At 42.0% G+C, this 17,103-nt stretch overlaps 1 protein-coding gene across 4 annotated transcripts in view; it reads right to left on the reverse strand.

Annotated features, from left to right (window-relative positions):
* Positions 1-7,701: 7,701 nt before the first annotated feature.
* Positions 7,702-17,103, reverse strand: part of Tek (TEK receptor tyrosine kinase) — a 113,211-nt gene continuing 103,809 nt past the window's right edge. For all 4 annotated transcript variants that reach the window (XM_015492476.2, XM_015492477.2, XM_015492474.2 and 1 more), the window contains 5 exons: positions 13,724-13,794; positions 12,173-12,213; positions 11,375-11,471; positions 9,491-9,590; positions 7,702-8,707 (listed from right to left, as the gene is read on the reverse strand). In XM_015492476.2, the coding sequence (XP_015347962.2) occupies positions 8,633-8,707; positions 9,491-9,590; positions 11,375-11,471; positions 12,173-12,213; positions 13,724-13,794 (384 nt within the window). In that variant the 3' untranslated portion in view covers positions 7,702-8,632. The remainder of the gene's footprint in view (positions 8,708-9,490; positions 9,591-11,374; positions 11,472-12,172; positions 12,214-13,723; positions 13,795-17,103) is intronic.

Raw genomic sequence — 17,103 nt, forward strand, 5'->3', positions numbered from 1 at the left:
AAAACTGGAACATAGGAGGCCAACTGTTCTGCTATTTCTTAGTGGAATTGAGATTTGTGACCAGCATAATTAGGCTATTGATAAAAGCCTATTATTTCCTTTTCCTTTTCACCCCATTTTCATTATCTGAGTGCTTATTTTATTTAAGTAACCTATCTTGTTAAATCCTCACAGCAACCATTTTAGGCTGGTACTGTTAACAAATGAGAATCTGACAGTTAAAGGGCACTGACCAAATAAGCCTGGGTTTAAGCCCACAGAGTGCAAAGCCAGAGCTCCTACTCTGAGCCACTATTTGCATAGATACCCAGTACCATGCTTTGAACCCTGCATACCCTGTCATTATGAATTCTTAAGAAAATATTATTTTTTCTTACTTGTATTTTCCTCCAAATACTAGGTATTGTTAGTGTGTACATCCCTATAAAAGAGAAAAAGAGGGAAACAGAATGCATACCATCCATCAATGATCAGAGTTTGAAATGCAGTCATGGAAATGTTTTTCAGTAACTAGAAAATATTAATCTTCATCTTTTGAAACTTTAAAACTAATCATTGGAATCATCTTCGCCATTTACTGTTTTTATTTGTCTCATTTGGCTTTGTTTCTTGAAATCCCTTTGGTGGAGGGTAGTGTATTTTGTGGTTAAGAACAAAGATGAGAGCCGGGCAGTGGCACATACCTGTAATCCAAGTGGCTTGGGAGGCTGAGGCAGGAGGATTGTGAGTTCAAAGCCAGCCTCAGCAAAAGCAGGGTGCTAAGCCACTCAGTGAGACCCTGTCTCTAAATAAAATACTAAATAGGGCTAAAGGATTTGCCTCAGTGGTCAAGTACCCCTGAGTTTAATCCCTGGTGCCATCCTAACCCTAAAAAAAAAAAAAAAAGAAGAAGAACAAGGAGGAGGAGGAGGACATTAAGCAAACCCAGGGTTGGATGTCAACTGTCATTCACTTCTCTCATGCTTGGTTTCCTCATTGTGAATAATGGGGTGATGGTAATCATCCCATCAGGTTGCTATGACAATCAGTTAAAGTCATAAGGTGAAGTGCTGAGCACAATGCCTGCCTCATAGCCTGATCTCACAATAGATACTCAAATAGGAGATGCCCTCATCATCATCACCAGAAGCAGTTCAAGGATCATTAATAGAAAACAAATATTCATACAAGGGTCTAGTGAAAAGGCCAATGCACTCTCAACAAAAACAGAGATCATTGTGGGAGACAGTGGAAAGATAATAAAGAAGCCCTAACTCCTATTTCAGGGACTGTTACATGCTAAAGTGGGTGACTGATCAAGTTGGCTGTAGTCAACTTGTGCTAAAACTACAGTTGCCTGGCATTGTGCTGACTCCAGAGGTGGACAGGGGAGGCCCTGTGAGCAGCAGCAGCCCTGGTGCCATAGGAGCTCACCAGTGGTTCTCCTTTGAGTAATCCTGTCACTTTGTGATCACACTAGCTATGTGCCTGCTACAGGATCAAGAATGCAAAGGCAGGTTTCTGCATATGGGTCTGTTTTTCTTCCCCTCCCACCCCATCTAGTCATGAATAATTCTACTTTGTGTTTGTTTTAGCTTCTAAGAAGATCTATTGTGGATGTGGAAAAACACATGCTATGACTCCTGCAGGCAAACCCAGTCGGGTAGAAGACTGTAATCATCACTTTGGCCCAGTGGTAAGTCATAAAGGCAAGTATTTGGTAGTTCTGTTTTATTTGTTTGACAAACCTGTGCCACTGTTGTTCAGAGGAAAGTAGAATGAAGGGTTCAGTTCAATGTTTGTTAAATACATTCCTGGAAAGAGAAACGGCATCAACTCCAATGTTTCAATGGCAAACATCTACTGCTGACCACCACTTTTACATTTTTTCTTGGAGGCATTTGTCTCTAGAACCCTCAGGGCCTCCCCTGTTCACCTCAGGCTGTGACAGTTCTTCTGTCTTTTTAAGACTTCAAGTCCGCTGCCTCAGGATCTCACCTCCTAGCCATAGGGTCAACATTATGACAATGTCTTTGCTAAGAGCGTCCCTTCTGATCTCCCCTCCACTGCTCTCTGACAGAACCTCATCCCCTGTGAGTTTAGGGTTGCCTTTCTCCTTATACTTCCTTTTATAAAACCTAAGTAAGCAGTGTGTAACTGTTTTGCTCAGTTTTCCCCTTCCACCTTGGCTATTCCATATCTCCTTTTTTCAGGCTTCCCCAGACTCAAGCTATTCTCTGCAGATAACCTTAACTAACATTTTCCCTGGGTGACCCTGGAGGAAGCATCCTTGTTTCTGCCAAAGCTCCTCCCTTGCGTGTGCATCCTGTCCTCTAGCACTTACTCAGGGGCTCATCAGACTCTCCTCTCTAAGATCAGCTCATTTCTCAGCACACCATTCTGGTATCTTCCCTAGGTTTAAACAAACAAAACCTTAATGATCCCAAGTCTCCTGCTATATAACTACTCTCATTTTTCTGTCTACTTGTCTTCTCCAGCTGGCTCCACTCCCACTGAAACTCACACCAGTGACCTTTAGGCGGGCAGTTTTCTTATACATTTTACTCTTCTTTTCAGCATTTTCCCACCTTATTCTTCTCCTTCTCAGATTCCATAACAACCCACACTTGTGCCTTTCTTCTTTGCTTTCTAACTACTTCTTTTCAACCTTCTCTGCTGAATACTCCTCATACCTTCTAGTTGCGACCCTCATCTCTTCTTCCACCCCTTCTCCCTAGACAAACTCATTCTTTCCTATGGTTTCCTATGGTTTTAAACTTTATTATGGTCTAACTGCTGTCAGCTCCTAAATGTGCTCCTCTAAGGATACTTTTCCACTAGACTCCAGGCTTTGCTGAATATCCAGCTGTCCATCTCTCACAGGCCACTCAAGCATAACTTGAGGGAAGATGAATTTCTCGTCCTTATTCCTAGCCCTGGGTCTTCTCCAGCACAATGGACTCTTGTGGTCCACTCAGGTGTAATTTTTTTTCCTGTTTAAGCCCAGAACCCAGTTCCACCCTCATCACCTTCTTCATTGTGTTCCCTTTCATCCAGTGAATATACAAGTTCCATTTGTCCTACCTCAGAAATTTACCAGAATTGCTTCCTCTCTACTACCTGAATCCATGTCCCCTCATCTGTCCTTGACTGCCACAGTGGCTTCCTTCCAAGTTTCACTGCTTCTTTCTGTGCTCTTCCCTTTGTTCAGCTCCCCACTAACCTATTTTCTACCCAGTAACCACCAGAATAATTTTTTAACCATTATATTTCTGTGTATATCATGCCCTGCTTTAATTAAACCCCACTAGTGACTTTGCCTGCTCTCTTTGGTGCCCATTCCCCTCCTACACTCCCCCTCACTATCTTCATGCCCACTGGGCACCTTTCTGGAGCCTTCTTACCTAGCATCATTTCCACTTTTCAAGTGGCTGGTTTATGACCTTCTTTATGTCTCCAAATGTTGCCTCTCAGAGTCCTTTATTGATTTTGGTGTCTAAAATAGGGTTCCCTCTCCTAGGGCTGTACCCCATTCCTTCCCTTCATACCACTTAACTGAACTTTGTAATGACTTAATAATTTGTTGTCTGCCATCTTTAAAAGACTAAGTTTTTAGAGGAATCATGTTTGTTTGTTTGTTTGTTTCTCTCCAGAACTTAGCATAGTACCTGACACAGACAGGCCATCAGTAAGCATTTGGATAGATAGTGGACATGTGAATTATTTATGTGGCTGTAAACATAAGTATGGATGATATTGTAGTAAGTTCTATGAAGAAAACAACACAGAAGAAAAGAAATGGAAACTGTGGGCGATTAAATACGGAATAAATAATGTAGTAAAGTAAGTCAGACAAGTTTTACTTGTCTTTAAAGCATGGAGAACTCAGTTTCAGGGTGTGGGGGTGGGAGCTATGAATCTCCCAAAGAACAGCAAGGAGAGAAGACACTGAGGAATAACAAGTGTAGCGGACAAGGTGATTGGGTTGACAGAACCACACAGGGCAGTGAGCAGAATGAGGACTTTATGATGAGCAGACTTGAGCTTTGGGCTGTTTTCCCACCTGCTTTCTCTGGCCCGGTTACTTATGCTCTCAGAACTTTTATTACCACATCTATAGAAAGGGTTTTATATGGAAATTCAATGAGCTGATGTGTCAAATCCTGGACACATAATGAATGTTCTGTTAACAGTGGTTCTCTGCTTCCTTTCTCAGCAGAGGAGAAGAGGAAGCCGTGGGCTGCCAAGATTGGATGAGTAATGTCTGGGTTGGTTAAGCAAGAGCCTTCAATGCCAGCCAGCCAGGGAAATTTGCATTCGATCAGTAATGTGCAAATGAACTTCAAGTACAGTACTTAAGGAGAGGGATATAATGAAAATAAGCTTTAGGAAGATCAACCCTAACACACTTTATGTATAAACTAATACAGAGGCAGAGGATTTGTCAGGGAGCAGTTGACAGAACATTGTCTTGGGCTAGAGGAGGGGCTCAGTACCTGGCCAATTACACAAAACAAAGGGTGCATCTACAGTGCCAAGGTTGGAGCCAATGTCTGTATTGTGGCCTCAGTCTATGTAACTGGGTGATCTTCTTGGATTATAAGAAAACCTTGGATAAGTGAAAGGAGAAGGTGGTTGGAGCCAATCATTGAAAGAGTTCAGTAGAAAGAAAAGGTCGGGGAGTAGGAGTAGATGTGGAGAGGATATTTGAAGTAGTTTGTGGAGTCAAGACAGGATAATGAAGTGAGGATCTAGGGGAGCTGGTGGACCAGGGCAGATGATGAGGCGAGGGGATGAAACGTGTTCATGACTTTGGACATTATAATTCACCTTCAAAGCACAGCCCCTGAGAGTTCTTATGGTAAATTTTGGTAAATGTTTCCTGCTCACTGTAATATCTAAAAAAAAATAACTGTTGATAGTGGTAACATTAAAATATTTGCACAGTAGAGTCCTTAAGAGTCTTTGACAGTAAGATAAGACACACATTCGTGGTTCTTAACCATTTTGCCTTGTAAAAGCTTATTTGTTTTTATTTTATTTTTGGTAGGTTTGCAGTTCTTGTGGCATAGAATCTTAATACCACTGTTGTGAACTTAGATACCCTGGTGTCAGGCTGCCAAGGTAAGACTTTTCAAACAGGATGCTGCTTGTTTCAGTTACCACATCAGCACAGACCTTAATGATCAATAACAATTTGAAAAATGTTTCCATTGATGAAATTTTCATGACTTGCCTCTACAAAAAATAGAATAATATATTTGGCAATGCTTGTCCAATGCTCACAATCAAGAAGGAATCCCGGAAGGCTTTGTGAAGGTTTTTGTCGAAGTCCTGCCTGCTGATGGTGATCAGTGTGTTTGGGAGGTGGTGCATTGATTTTATGTTTTATTACTGTAGTTACAGCCAAATGATTGAATAGCATTCTAATTTCCAGGGCCTTATTTCTCAATCACCTTTAGCTTTTGAAATGTTTGTTCACACATTTTCAGATGAAGCATCTGAAACTTAAAAGAATTAGTAGACTTAGTTAGCCAAGTTCATATGCCTAGTAAGTAATGGAGCCAGGAATTGGCTCTTGATCCTCTTTTTATTTGCTAATTTTTCTTTGTATGTAATCAGTGGCAATTATAATTATAAAATTATTGAGATTATATGAGTGAAAAAGGATTATGATACTTGTTATATTCCCAAATTGGCATAAATCTTTAAATACTTTTAAAAACATCATTGTTTATAGAAACAGAGAAATCTTGGTAGAGATCTTCCTTCCTTCATATAAAAAATAATAGTAAAAAGTGAAGAAGAAAACAGAATTGGAAATCACAAAACCAGGGGTACCTCACCATTTACCAGCTGTGACCACTGAGCAAGTCTCCCAGGTACTCTAAGCTATCAATTATGGGATTAATGACAACTTCTCAATGAATGCAAGAAACAGATGCTAAAATACGGGGCCATGCTTTGTACATGTCAAACATCATGTGAGTAGTCATCTATAACAAAACATAATTAGGGTTTTATTCCCTATAATATATTTAGAAAGCAAATGTGTGGAGTTTACTTATAATAATGGTAGAAGGACAGTGTTACCATTTCAATCTTAGAACTTTCTGGAAATAACATGCTGCTTCTAGCTTACAAAGCAGATATCATTGTCATACTCTCTCTAGGATTCCATGTTTATACGGTTATAGTAAAGATTCTCTTGTTGAAGCTGTTTTTTTCATTCAACTGGGAACCTGGCACTATATTGTCCAGTGAAGTAGATACTAGTCACATGTGGCTACTTAATTAAAGTTTAAATTTTGGCTTCTGGGTTGGACTAGCTATATTTGAATGGTTGCTGAGATCGTGCTGATATTTTTCTTCTTCTAGTGAGGTTGTAACTTAGAAGATCCCTCTTGGCACAAGGTCTGGCTTGTGCACTATTTTGCAGTGGTACTGGGGTCTGATGAGTAGGGCCCATGGAATAGCCATGGAGCTGAAGCCTGAGCAAAGGAACATTTGGAGGGACTATAGAACTCTGGGGTCTGGGGGTCAATAGCGCTGGTACCTGGGGCGCAGGCATTCCCACTGCCACATTGTTTTTGAGGTAAGGGTGCTTGTGAAGTAAGCTGGGGAGGCACAAAAGAGTACATAGGCATGTGCTTGTTCAAGTGGCTCAGGGGTCAGGATAGGGCCTATTCTCTATGGTAGCTGAGCTGGTGACAGGAGAGGCGTATATGAGGGCTTAACTTTAGGGCCTGGAGTCTGAATTAGCTTGCTATGGTATCTGAGATGTGGACAGGCCCAGTGTGGGCCTGTAGAGCACCTGCAACTCGTCTCAAGAGCAACCGCTGCTTGACGTTGGAGCGAGTGGGGGTGTGCAGCTGTGCATCTCTGAGATCCCCCAGCAGAAAGAGCTGTTGGTTAGCTCAGTGGCAAGAGATGCCAGTGTTTTCTGCCAAGCAGGTTGCTGGGGACCAAAGTGGTTCCCACCCATCGTGGTGGGTATCAGTAGCCTCTGCCTTTCTTTGCACCTGTCTCTTTGGCATCTTGAGACGCCAATATTGCCAATAATGCTCTCCTTGTGGATCCTCTCGGGTTTTGCCCTGTTTTGTGACTGCATATTCCTTAGTGGGTCCTTGAGCCCAGTCTGGCTACTTTCGATTTGTGAATAGCTTTCTATATGTATTATATTCTATATCCTGTGGGAGGATGAAGGTTGATATCTCCTTCTGTCCCATCTTGCTCATGTCACTGGATATTTCAATGGCTCTTCATTTGAGTTTCCATTTAGTTCATTATGATAGGCTGGCAGCTTGCTCTTGCTCTGTATCTCCTCTTTAATATGCTACTGAGAAAAAAGAGCACTTGGGATAAATTCAGTTTCCTTATTTCTGAATACATGAGATTGTTTAGGAAGGCTAGAATCTCAAACTTTATGTAGCATGTTGAACTGCTATTGAACATTGTAACACAAAAAATTCTAAGCCCTGGGTTCACATTGGAAAATACCAAAGATATGCTGCCCTGAGACAAGAAAATGAACTAGATAGAAGGCTTCTAGGAGACCTTTCCGACTTTGTGAGCTTTGAATTTTGTTGTCTGATAGCGTATACTCACCAGCAGCCACTCTACATGTTTGTTACTGACAGAAGTTAATAATCAAAGAAAATTTTCTTAAAATATAACAAAGATTTGGCAATTCCTAGGAGACATAATCCTGGACAAACCATGGATAGGCAAGACATTTATTCACTTATATGATCTCGGTGCAACATGTTTTTACAGCTTAAATGGTAAACTCACAACTGATCTAAACAAACTTTTTACAATGTGCAATACATGTAGGAATGTTAATTCAATATGATACATGTCACACATCTCCCAAATCTCTCTCCTGGCTATTTTATTTATTGGAATACACAAGTCAATATTACCATAGAAACCAAAAGGTAAATTCCACTAATTCATCTATTAACCTTGTTTATACTTTTCTGAAGGTTCTTAGGTGTCTAAGAAATTTTTTAGGTGTCAGTTCAGAATGCTGACTTAGGGGCTGTAGAAACAGAAGACAAAGCTGTCATATGATCAAATGAAATTGGACTGGCTTCTTCAGGTAAGGGGTGAAATTGATAGAAAGATCTTCCACATCATTTGAATGTAACAGATATTCTTAAATATTAACCCATATCCTGTTAGAATTCATATATCTTCCTCGCTTTTCTTACCTGTGCTCTCAGGGTAACTGCTAGGTTTATTAACCATATTTTGCTTCTACACAGCTAAATATTTTATAGCATTCAATTATAAAGGCAAATATCAAAAAATATCTAGGACAATAAACAAATTATGTATTACAGTAATTGTAGTCTCATACCTTCCTATGAAGTCCATGTTTTTAGAAAAATATATTATTGCATAACCACAGGCACTCAGATTTCAGCACATTCTTACTTAAAACAGTATATACAGTCCTACTGGAGTCAGAGTATACTACAGATCCACTCGGGGGGTTGGGGTTGAAGGTCCCAGACGTACAGCAATATATGTACACACTCCTATATCACATCTCTTGGCAGAGGCTTGCTTGTTTTCTCAGCTTGCATCAAGGATCTCTCATGCCAGTGAAGGGGAACACAGGACACGCAGGTGAAGATGTTCTGTCCTAGGCTGCTTCCTCAGCAGAGCAGTCGATGCCCGCATAGGTAAACTTCTCATAAAGCGTGGTGTTCACGTAGGTCTGGAAGAGCAAGATTGGTTCAGACACAGGCAGCCTCAGCTCTGCCTCTGCAGGGGCAGTAACGATGATACCCTAGTTTTCTTTGCTTGTTTCAATTCACATCCTAGATCTTTAGGGACACTTTCCTGTCCTCAATCTCTCTATTGTATTTGACTTTTTTCCTGAAAGTGGATGTCGTATGCTTCCTGTCCTTAGTCTTTGAGCTTCTGTTTCTCATGATTTCTCAATGCTCCCCCTGAAATAAGTTCTCTGGGGCTTCTTGCTCTGTTCATGTGTCCCAGGAGTGATCTTACCCATATTACTGGTTAAATTACCACTCGGGCTTTGGTGAAGCCAAAATCTGTTTCCTAGATTTACTTAGCTGTATCAATCTGGGGCTCAACAGACAACTACCTTTTAAAAATATTGATAGGATTCCTGATCCTCCCTTTAGTAACCTGTAATCTAGACTTGATTATCTACTTGCTGAGTGTCATTCAGCAAGTTACTTTTACCTGAGTGTGTTTCTTCGCCTACAAAATTAAAGGGTCAGCATATAGGCCCAAGATTCTTTCTAGCCCCAATAGGGTAAGTCTGTGTGTTGTTCTAGCCTGTATATGACTTTATCTTGTACACAAATTTATTTCCCTCTAATTGTAACTTCCTTGGAATTGGGGGGCACATCCTTTATATCCCTATATTATCTAAGAACTCGTTAAAATCGTATCCGTGATTTTTGATGAATCGCCCTCGGTGCTTCAGGAACTCCAATTAAAGAGTTCCTGCTTCAAAGTGTCCACTCACCTTTCGTTCTTCTAACATTCTGTTTAAGGACACCAATATCTGGGCAAATGAAGGCCTCTCGTAGGGCTTCTCCCGCCAGCATTGTCTCATTAGATCATACCTTTGAGAACAAGAAGTTTAAGGGTTAACTCTGTGCTTCAGTCCTGGGTGTGTCTTAGTGTGGGGCAGGAAGAGAGGAAAGAGAATTAGCAGAAGATGAGAGCACAGCAGCCGGAAGTTTCCACTAGGCTTCCTGGCTCTCTATCCACATCCCTTCTCCTCCACCCTGAGTGCTATTCCTGCAGGATCTTGGTTTCCACTATTCGGATCATCCAGAATGAACTGTTCTGTGTGTGGAGCAGCATTTCTCTTAGAATACTACCTCTCAGAATGGGAGTGTGTCTTGTAAAATGCTACCCTGGCATCTTCCTCTTAGAGGCAAGACTCTCAGAAGCCCTGTCATTAAAAAAAAAAGGCTCCAGGGTCAAAATGGCAAGCAGGCCTGCTGTGGCAGCATCAGGATGGTGGCTGGATGGTATTCACAAATGGTATTATAATGCTACAGGATTTAATGAGCTGGGGTTAATGCGAGATGATACAATGTAAAAGAAGCCATAGAAGGCTTCCTGAGGACCTTTAGAATGACAGGGTGTTTTGCATCAAGAGAGCCCTGGACCAGACCATGAGGCATCAGATCTTGCCTAAAGAGCAGGGAACAAAAATAGGAAGAGGATAATATCAAAGAGGTCATTCAGGAAAGAAGACTGGAAATCTGTGGACATAACAGTCCTCGTAGTATTTTTACAAAATTGGTTAAGCCTGAAGCACACAATTTAAAAATCATTTGGTCTGCATGTATATTAGTTTAAATAAATGTCTATCACAATAATAAAGGCCTGTTTAATTAGGTGTGATGGACTGAATGTTGGGCAGTCACCTCAGAACCAGGAAACGGTTCACAGACACCAGACACCAAATCCACTGGCACCTTGATCTTGGATCCCAGCCTTCAGAATGGTAAGAAATATGTTTCGGCTTATAAACCATGCAGTTTATGGTACTTTGCTATAGCAGCCTGAACTGACACCAGGCTTAACATGAAGCCCTCTCAGCTTGCCTGACCACAGAGCTCCCTTCCCCTTGTATCATTTATTTCTTGCAAGACACTAGAAGATGTGCTCTCTGTGGTCAGAACCTCTTGTGTTATGCAGCTCTCTGGGACATGCCCTAGATGTACAGAAGCAGCATGTCTAGGAGTGGGCCCAAGACCCCACATACTGAATAAATGCCTTGAGGAAATCTTAGGTACACAAAAGGCTATCAACTATCAGTCAGTTACAGATACTAGAATGATTTTACTGTAACACATTTCTTTTTTCTTTTTTTTTTTTTTTTGTAACTCATTTCTTAATGATGGGAGTTAATCTCCTATGGAATGACTCTCACAAAGTGATATCTGAGGAACTTTGTCTACTAATGGTCCAAGTACATCCAGGTTTGCCCCTATGGCTTACATGTATGCTATTATTAATAGTTTTCATTCTCACAAAGTGGCATAGTCTGGACAATAAATTACTTGTTCAATCTAGAGCCTCTGAAATCTCCATGCAACATTAAAAAATTCTATGCATTTATTTCAGATGTTGTCCTTCCTCATTTCAGTCTTGGCAAGATTCATACCTTAAAATCCTCCTAGATTTCTATGCTTGGAAAACTACTCCTGCCTCTCCATTATGTAAAGGTCTTAGTATAGAAGTACTCCTTTTCTTCAGCTCTCTGGGGTCTCTATGCAGTGTGTGTTGATGGGTGTGTAGGTATCAGTGACTTCTTCATTAGGGTGGACCTGTCCAAGCTACACAGAGGAAGGTTGAGATAGAGCAGCCCTCAGGGTGAGGCCTGACTTACACCTCGTCGTCACAGTTCAGGGGCTTCTCCAGCCTGTAACCCTGGGGCAGCTTCTCATAGAGTTCTGCACAAGTCATCCCACAGTAGGGGGTGCCACCTGAAAGATAAAGTGGTGTAGCTTTGAGTCCCTCAGGCATAGCAGGCAGTGCATCCTGACCCAAAGCCAAGAGGTGAGGAGGGAGACAGGCTATCAGCGAGGTGAACACCTGCTCTGCACCAGGCTGGACTTGCAAGGCAAGAGTGCACCGAGGTGCGACCATTCCTTCAGGGGAAGCCCTATTACTGACTGAGCTATTTTTCTTCCCTAAGTCTGCCTATATGAAGAACAGCTGCTGTGCCCACAGGATTTTTCTAACTGGAAAGTCAGTAGTTATGGAATTCCTATTTTACCAATAATAGCTATTGTACATTTTTAATTATAAGATTAATATAGAAAAACTTGGGATACAAAAATAAGGGAAAAATCATAATGGTTCTTATTATTTTTTCTGTGTAATGCCTTAGTTTTCTTGAACAGTTAAGTATAAAATTGTAGAAGTAAACAATTCTGATACCCTTGCACAAGCAGAAACAACCTATGAAGTTCCTGGCCACTATGTCAATAGTATTCCATATGTTAGGTGTATGGCTTTCAAAAAGAGAAGCATGAGAATAACTATACTTTGTGGAAACCTGTAAGGTTGTATTTCCCAGTTACATCCTAGCACCACACACAAACAGTGACCTGTGGAATTATTAGGCAGTGCTGGAGGGTCCCCTCCCTTTGCCCAGTATCACCTGGTAGGGAAACATACTCACCTAAGCTCACGATCTCCCATAGCAACACACCATAGGACCATCTGCAGGAGGGAAGAATGAAAAAACCTTTAATCAGCAAATAGGTTGGCCACTCCACTTCCTGCCCCCAAAGGTCAGGGTGATCCATCCTTTCTCAAACAGAGAAATGTAAAATGTCTGCTTCCTGGAATGTGGCCCTGCACACAGTGTGGGCTCCTTGTAGGCCAATGGAAGGGTATAACAGGGAAATGGGCTCACTTTGCCAAAACCCTTAAATTACTTTAAGTAGGAAATGCAAAGTAGTACTGTGAAAAACGAGGAAAATTCTAAGCCAGTTGGGTCTGAGTCAAATCCCCTCTCTGCCACCTAATACTCCTATGACCCAGGCCAAACTACTGAACATTTGGTAGCCTCTTAGTGAGTGTGTGTGTGTGTATATATATGTATGTGTGTGTATATATGTATGTATGTGTGTATATATATATGAAATATTTTAACTAAAGTTTTATTCTATACAACTATGAAATACAGATTTTTACCCTTTTGTTATTGCAGATTGTCTAGAAACTGCATTACTGTGTGGCTGGAGGAGAAAAAATATATATAACAATGCTGAGGGGGCAGATCTACAACAGAGATGGAAAACAGTCACCCAACAGTCACCCAAGACTCAGCACTCGGGGCGAATTGACCAAGTGAAACCCAGTCCTTTATCTCAAAGGCCCCTCGTGCAAACACAACTGAGGGCTGGTAAATGAATATTTCATTTAATTTATTTGTTTATTTATTTTTGCCATTAGTTCACAACTATTGCTAATTGTTGTACCCAACAGATAGAAAGGATTTTTTTTTAAAGGAGCCAATTGCCCTCTGAGGAAAGGATAAAGACCACCTCAGCTCCTGGGAAATGTGGCCATGTCTTTGAAAGTTTTTTAACTTTCCAGAGTTAGATGACCAGCAGTGAGAGAATTCTGTCTCTGCAATTGTGCGGATCAGAATATCTTAGCATATTTTTATGAAAGTGGGGAGACCAATCACTGCTTCAGAATTATGCAGAGATAATATATGAAAGGGACCTTGCAAGTGAGGATATAGTAGCTGCCAGTCCCCAACGTAGGCATAAGCAAAACCTCTGAAACAAGTCACCCTCTGGGCCTCAGCTTTTTCTTCTGAAAATGGGGTGCAAGACAAGATGGTCCAGTCTCAATCCCAATCCTTTTGACCACTGCCAGCCTAAGACTTGTCACTGCAGGCAGACATGGCCCTACTATGCCACCACCTGTGCTCACCAGCAACTATTCTGGGCTGTGTCCTCAGAGCTAGGTCCAGGAAGGGGCGTCAGAGGCAGGATCATATGCCCTTCCTCTAGAGATCACAAGGACACAATGTGAAGCAAAGGAGCCCCCAAACCTGCTGTCAGTGATTTTACACTCTGGAAACTGTTCTGTGGCTTCATTTATTCTATATTTTCTCCACAGAAGTATAGGATATTCCTGCTTCTCTTTTAAGCCTGTTAGATGTTGATTTTTTCTTGGGGGGAAAAAATCCCTTAGCAATAAGAAGATTACTCACACATCACTGTTGGTTGTGTACACGCTGTAATTTAGGGACTCGATTGCCATCCAGCGCACTGGGAGCCTTCCCTGTAGAGAAGAAAGGGAGAGGTCACTCAGACAGGGCAGGGACCCTTCAGAAGTTCTGTGCTGGGCCTGTGTCTTACTCAAGGCCCATAGAGAACCCTGTGTGGTGCTCAGCAGACCTAAGGCACGGCAGACTCAGGAATCTTTGCTTTATGAATATCCCAGCCACAAGCATGTTTTCAAATTCAAAAATGTGCAAATAGTGCTTCACTTACCTCAGAGGGCCCCTGTAACAACTGTACATGAATTTGTGGATACGCACATTGACACATATTTGACCATTTACCTTGTGGTTTTCAAGACCATCCAGTGACTTGAAGAGGCAACAGGTGTAGAAACTGAGAATTGGAATGTGGGAAAGGGTAAAGGGAACACTGGGGTGGGGTGGAAGACCATGCTTGGAGGCCATGAAGGATTGCATTTTCCAGAGGAGGAGACACCTGAGCCCTATTCTTTAAGATGTATAGGCATCATCCAATATATGAGGAGGAAAGAGCATTTCAGGTCTCGGGGAACAGGATGCATATGTATCAACAGAGGCTGAGATAATTTCTAGCCAGTGCAATTTACATTGTGTTTGGAAATGAGACAAAGACACACACTCACCCTTTGGGTGCCTGGCCCTCACTCCAGTTACTCCCATTTTTTTGGCTCATTGAGTCTCCATAGGCAAAATGAGATGTGCACTAGACATTGTGAAGCTTGGTTTCAGACTTTTTTTTTCCATTTCCTCAAATTCTATATGATTTGTAGCTCTTTTCCCATCCACCCACCCCAGGAATCATATGATTTGCCACTGACAGATCATCTCTCACTTCCAGAGTTTTGTCCAAACTTTATCAGCTGCACTTCAGCTACATTAGCCGGTAGCAGGGCAAACCCAGGAGTACTAGAGCATGTTTCTCAGCACTGCCCAGCAGGCATGCTCCCAGGCCACTCATCCATGCAACCACCCCACCCCCATCCCAAGGATGATTCCTCAATGTGCCGTCTTCTCCCAGTTCCACGTGGAGTGACAATTTTCAGAAGCATACATATATGATTATAAATCCCAAAAGGTACTTCTGTACTTTTATATTCAAACATCAAAGTGTCCTTTCCCACATCTACACCTTTAATATTCTCATAATCACACCCTCAATCACTCTGCATCCACCTCACCCTGTCTCCCACCTGTTACTCCAGCTCTCTTCCCTGACATGGCTAAGGATGGAAGGTAAAGCCCACTCTGACTGTGTCTTAGGACTCACTTACTTCCAGCCTGCTGACTCTTCTAACCTCACAACTCCCAGTTACCAAGTTCCATGTGCACTTTTTGTTTTTCTTTTTACTCCAGTTGGATCTGTCCCTATAGTTACCACCTTGGTTCAGGCCACCATCATCCACCACCTCATGACAGCCGCTTGTTCACTGACCTCTGTGCCTAACTGACCTCACTCTAATAGTCTGTCCTCCACACAGGACATTTAAACAGCAACTCTAACCACATGGTTCTTTTCCTTAAAATTTCTTAATATCCCTGTCCCAAGTTTCCAAATGCTTAGCTGGAATTCAGAGACCCTGTAACCCTGCTCCTGTTTCAGCAGTACTCTCCAGCTTTGTTGAATTACTGGATTTCTAAAGGTCTCTTGGGCTCTCCTTTCACTCTGTACTTTTTGTATATGTGTACCTCCAGCTCAGCTGACTCATTTTCATATCCAGTATCTATTCGACATTTACTGTTAAACTCAGGTTTTGACCTCCTCCAGGAAGCCCTCTCTGACTGCCCTCAGTCTTGGTTCAGTGCACTTCTCCGGCCCCCACGGCATGTGTGATTTCCTCACCCTTAGCATTCATCGACTACTAAAATTGCTAGTTGTGTGTCTATGTGTGAGCTCTCCAAAAGTGGAGTCTGTCTCTAATATATGTTACCCCCAAACCTAGCATAAAGCATGAGACATCATGGTACTAAATAAATCAATGATGAGGGATGATGGTAAAATTTTAAATCACTTAGTACAGGAGTTTGTGGCAACACTTTTTATAGTAGAATACTCTAAGAGGATTTAACAAAAGCCCAAACTAATGCAGGACCACTGGTATCAAAAGTATCTAGATGGTAGGACTCAACATCTGTACTTTTTTAAAGCTCCTCAGATAATTCCAAGGTGCAGTGAAAGTTGGAACCCCAATTTAAAAATTGGACCAGAGTTTAGCTATTGTGAATTACACTGCTATAAACATTGATACGACTGTATCCCTGTAGTATGCTGTTTTTAAGTCCTTTGGGTATAGACCAAGGAGAGGGATAGCTGGGTCAAATGGTGGTTCCATTCCCAATTTTCCAAGAAATCTCCACACTGCTTTCCATATTGGCTGCACCAATTTGCAGTCCCACCAGCAGTGTATGAGTGTGCCTTTTCCCCCACATCCTCCCCAACACTTATTGTTGTTTGTCTTCATTATAGCTGCCATTCTGACTGGAGTGAGATGAAATCTTAGAGTAGTTTTGATTTGCATTTCTCTAATTGCTAGTGATGATGAACATTTTTTATATATTTATTGATTTACTGTATATGAATGGATAAAAAATGTGGCATATAGACACAATGGAATATTACTCAGAAATAAAAGAGAATAAAATCATGACATTTGTAGGTAAATGGATGAAGTTAGAGAAGATAATGCTAAGTTAAGTCAGCCAATCCCAAAAAACCAAATGCCAAATGTTTTCTCTGATATAGGAGGCTGATTCATGGTGGGGTAGGTAGGGGGAGCATGGGAGGAATAGATGAACTCTAGATAGTGCAGAGGAGAATGGAGGGGGCATGGGGTTAGAAATGATTGTGGAATATGATGGACATTATTATCCACAGAACATCTATGAAGACACGAATTGGTGTGCATATACTTTGTATATGACCAGAGCTATGAAAAATTATGCTCTATATGTGTAATAAGAATTGTAGGGGATCCAACATGGCGGCGAGAGGGGAGGCAGCGCTTTCAGTACCTCCTCAACAACGGGGTCAGAGAGACGCATGGATACGCTTAGATTCGACCTGCTGAGAAACTCCTAGCAAAATTCCACTAAAGAGAGACCGGCCGGGAATTGGAAGGATTTTTGGAGGTGACAGTCTGCGCTAGACGAGTGAATCTCCGCCACGCAGCGCAGAGGTCCAGACCCGCCAGCCGCTGCCCGCGGGACTCGGCGACTGTCGGCTGCCTGCACGCGGCCCCCGTGTCAGGGCAGATAGCCTCCGAGGCGCAGCGCAGCAGGAGCGGTGCAGGGACTCTAGGAAGAGGTCTCTCGCCAAGCCTTCATGAAATAGC

The sequence above is a fragment of the Marmota marmota genome, unplaced genomic scaffold (genome assembly GCF_001458135.2).
Source record: "Marmota marmota marmota unplaced genomic scaffold, marMar, whole genome shotgun sequence".
NCBI classification, from domain to species: Eukaryota; Metazoa; Chordata; class Mammalia; order Rodentia; family Sciuridae; genus Marmota; species Marmota marmota.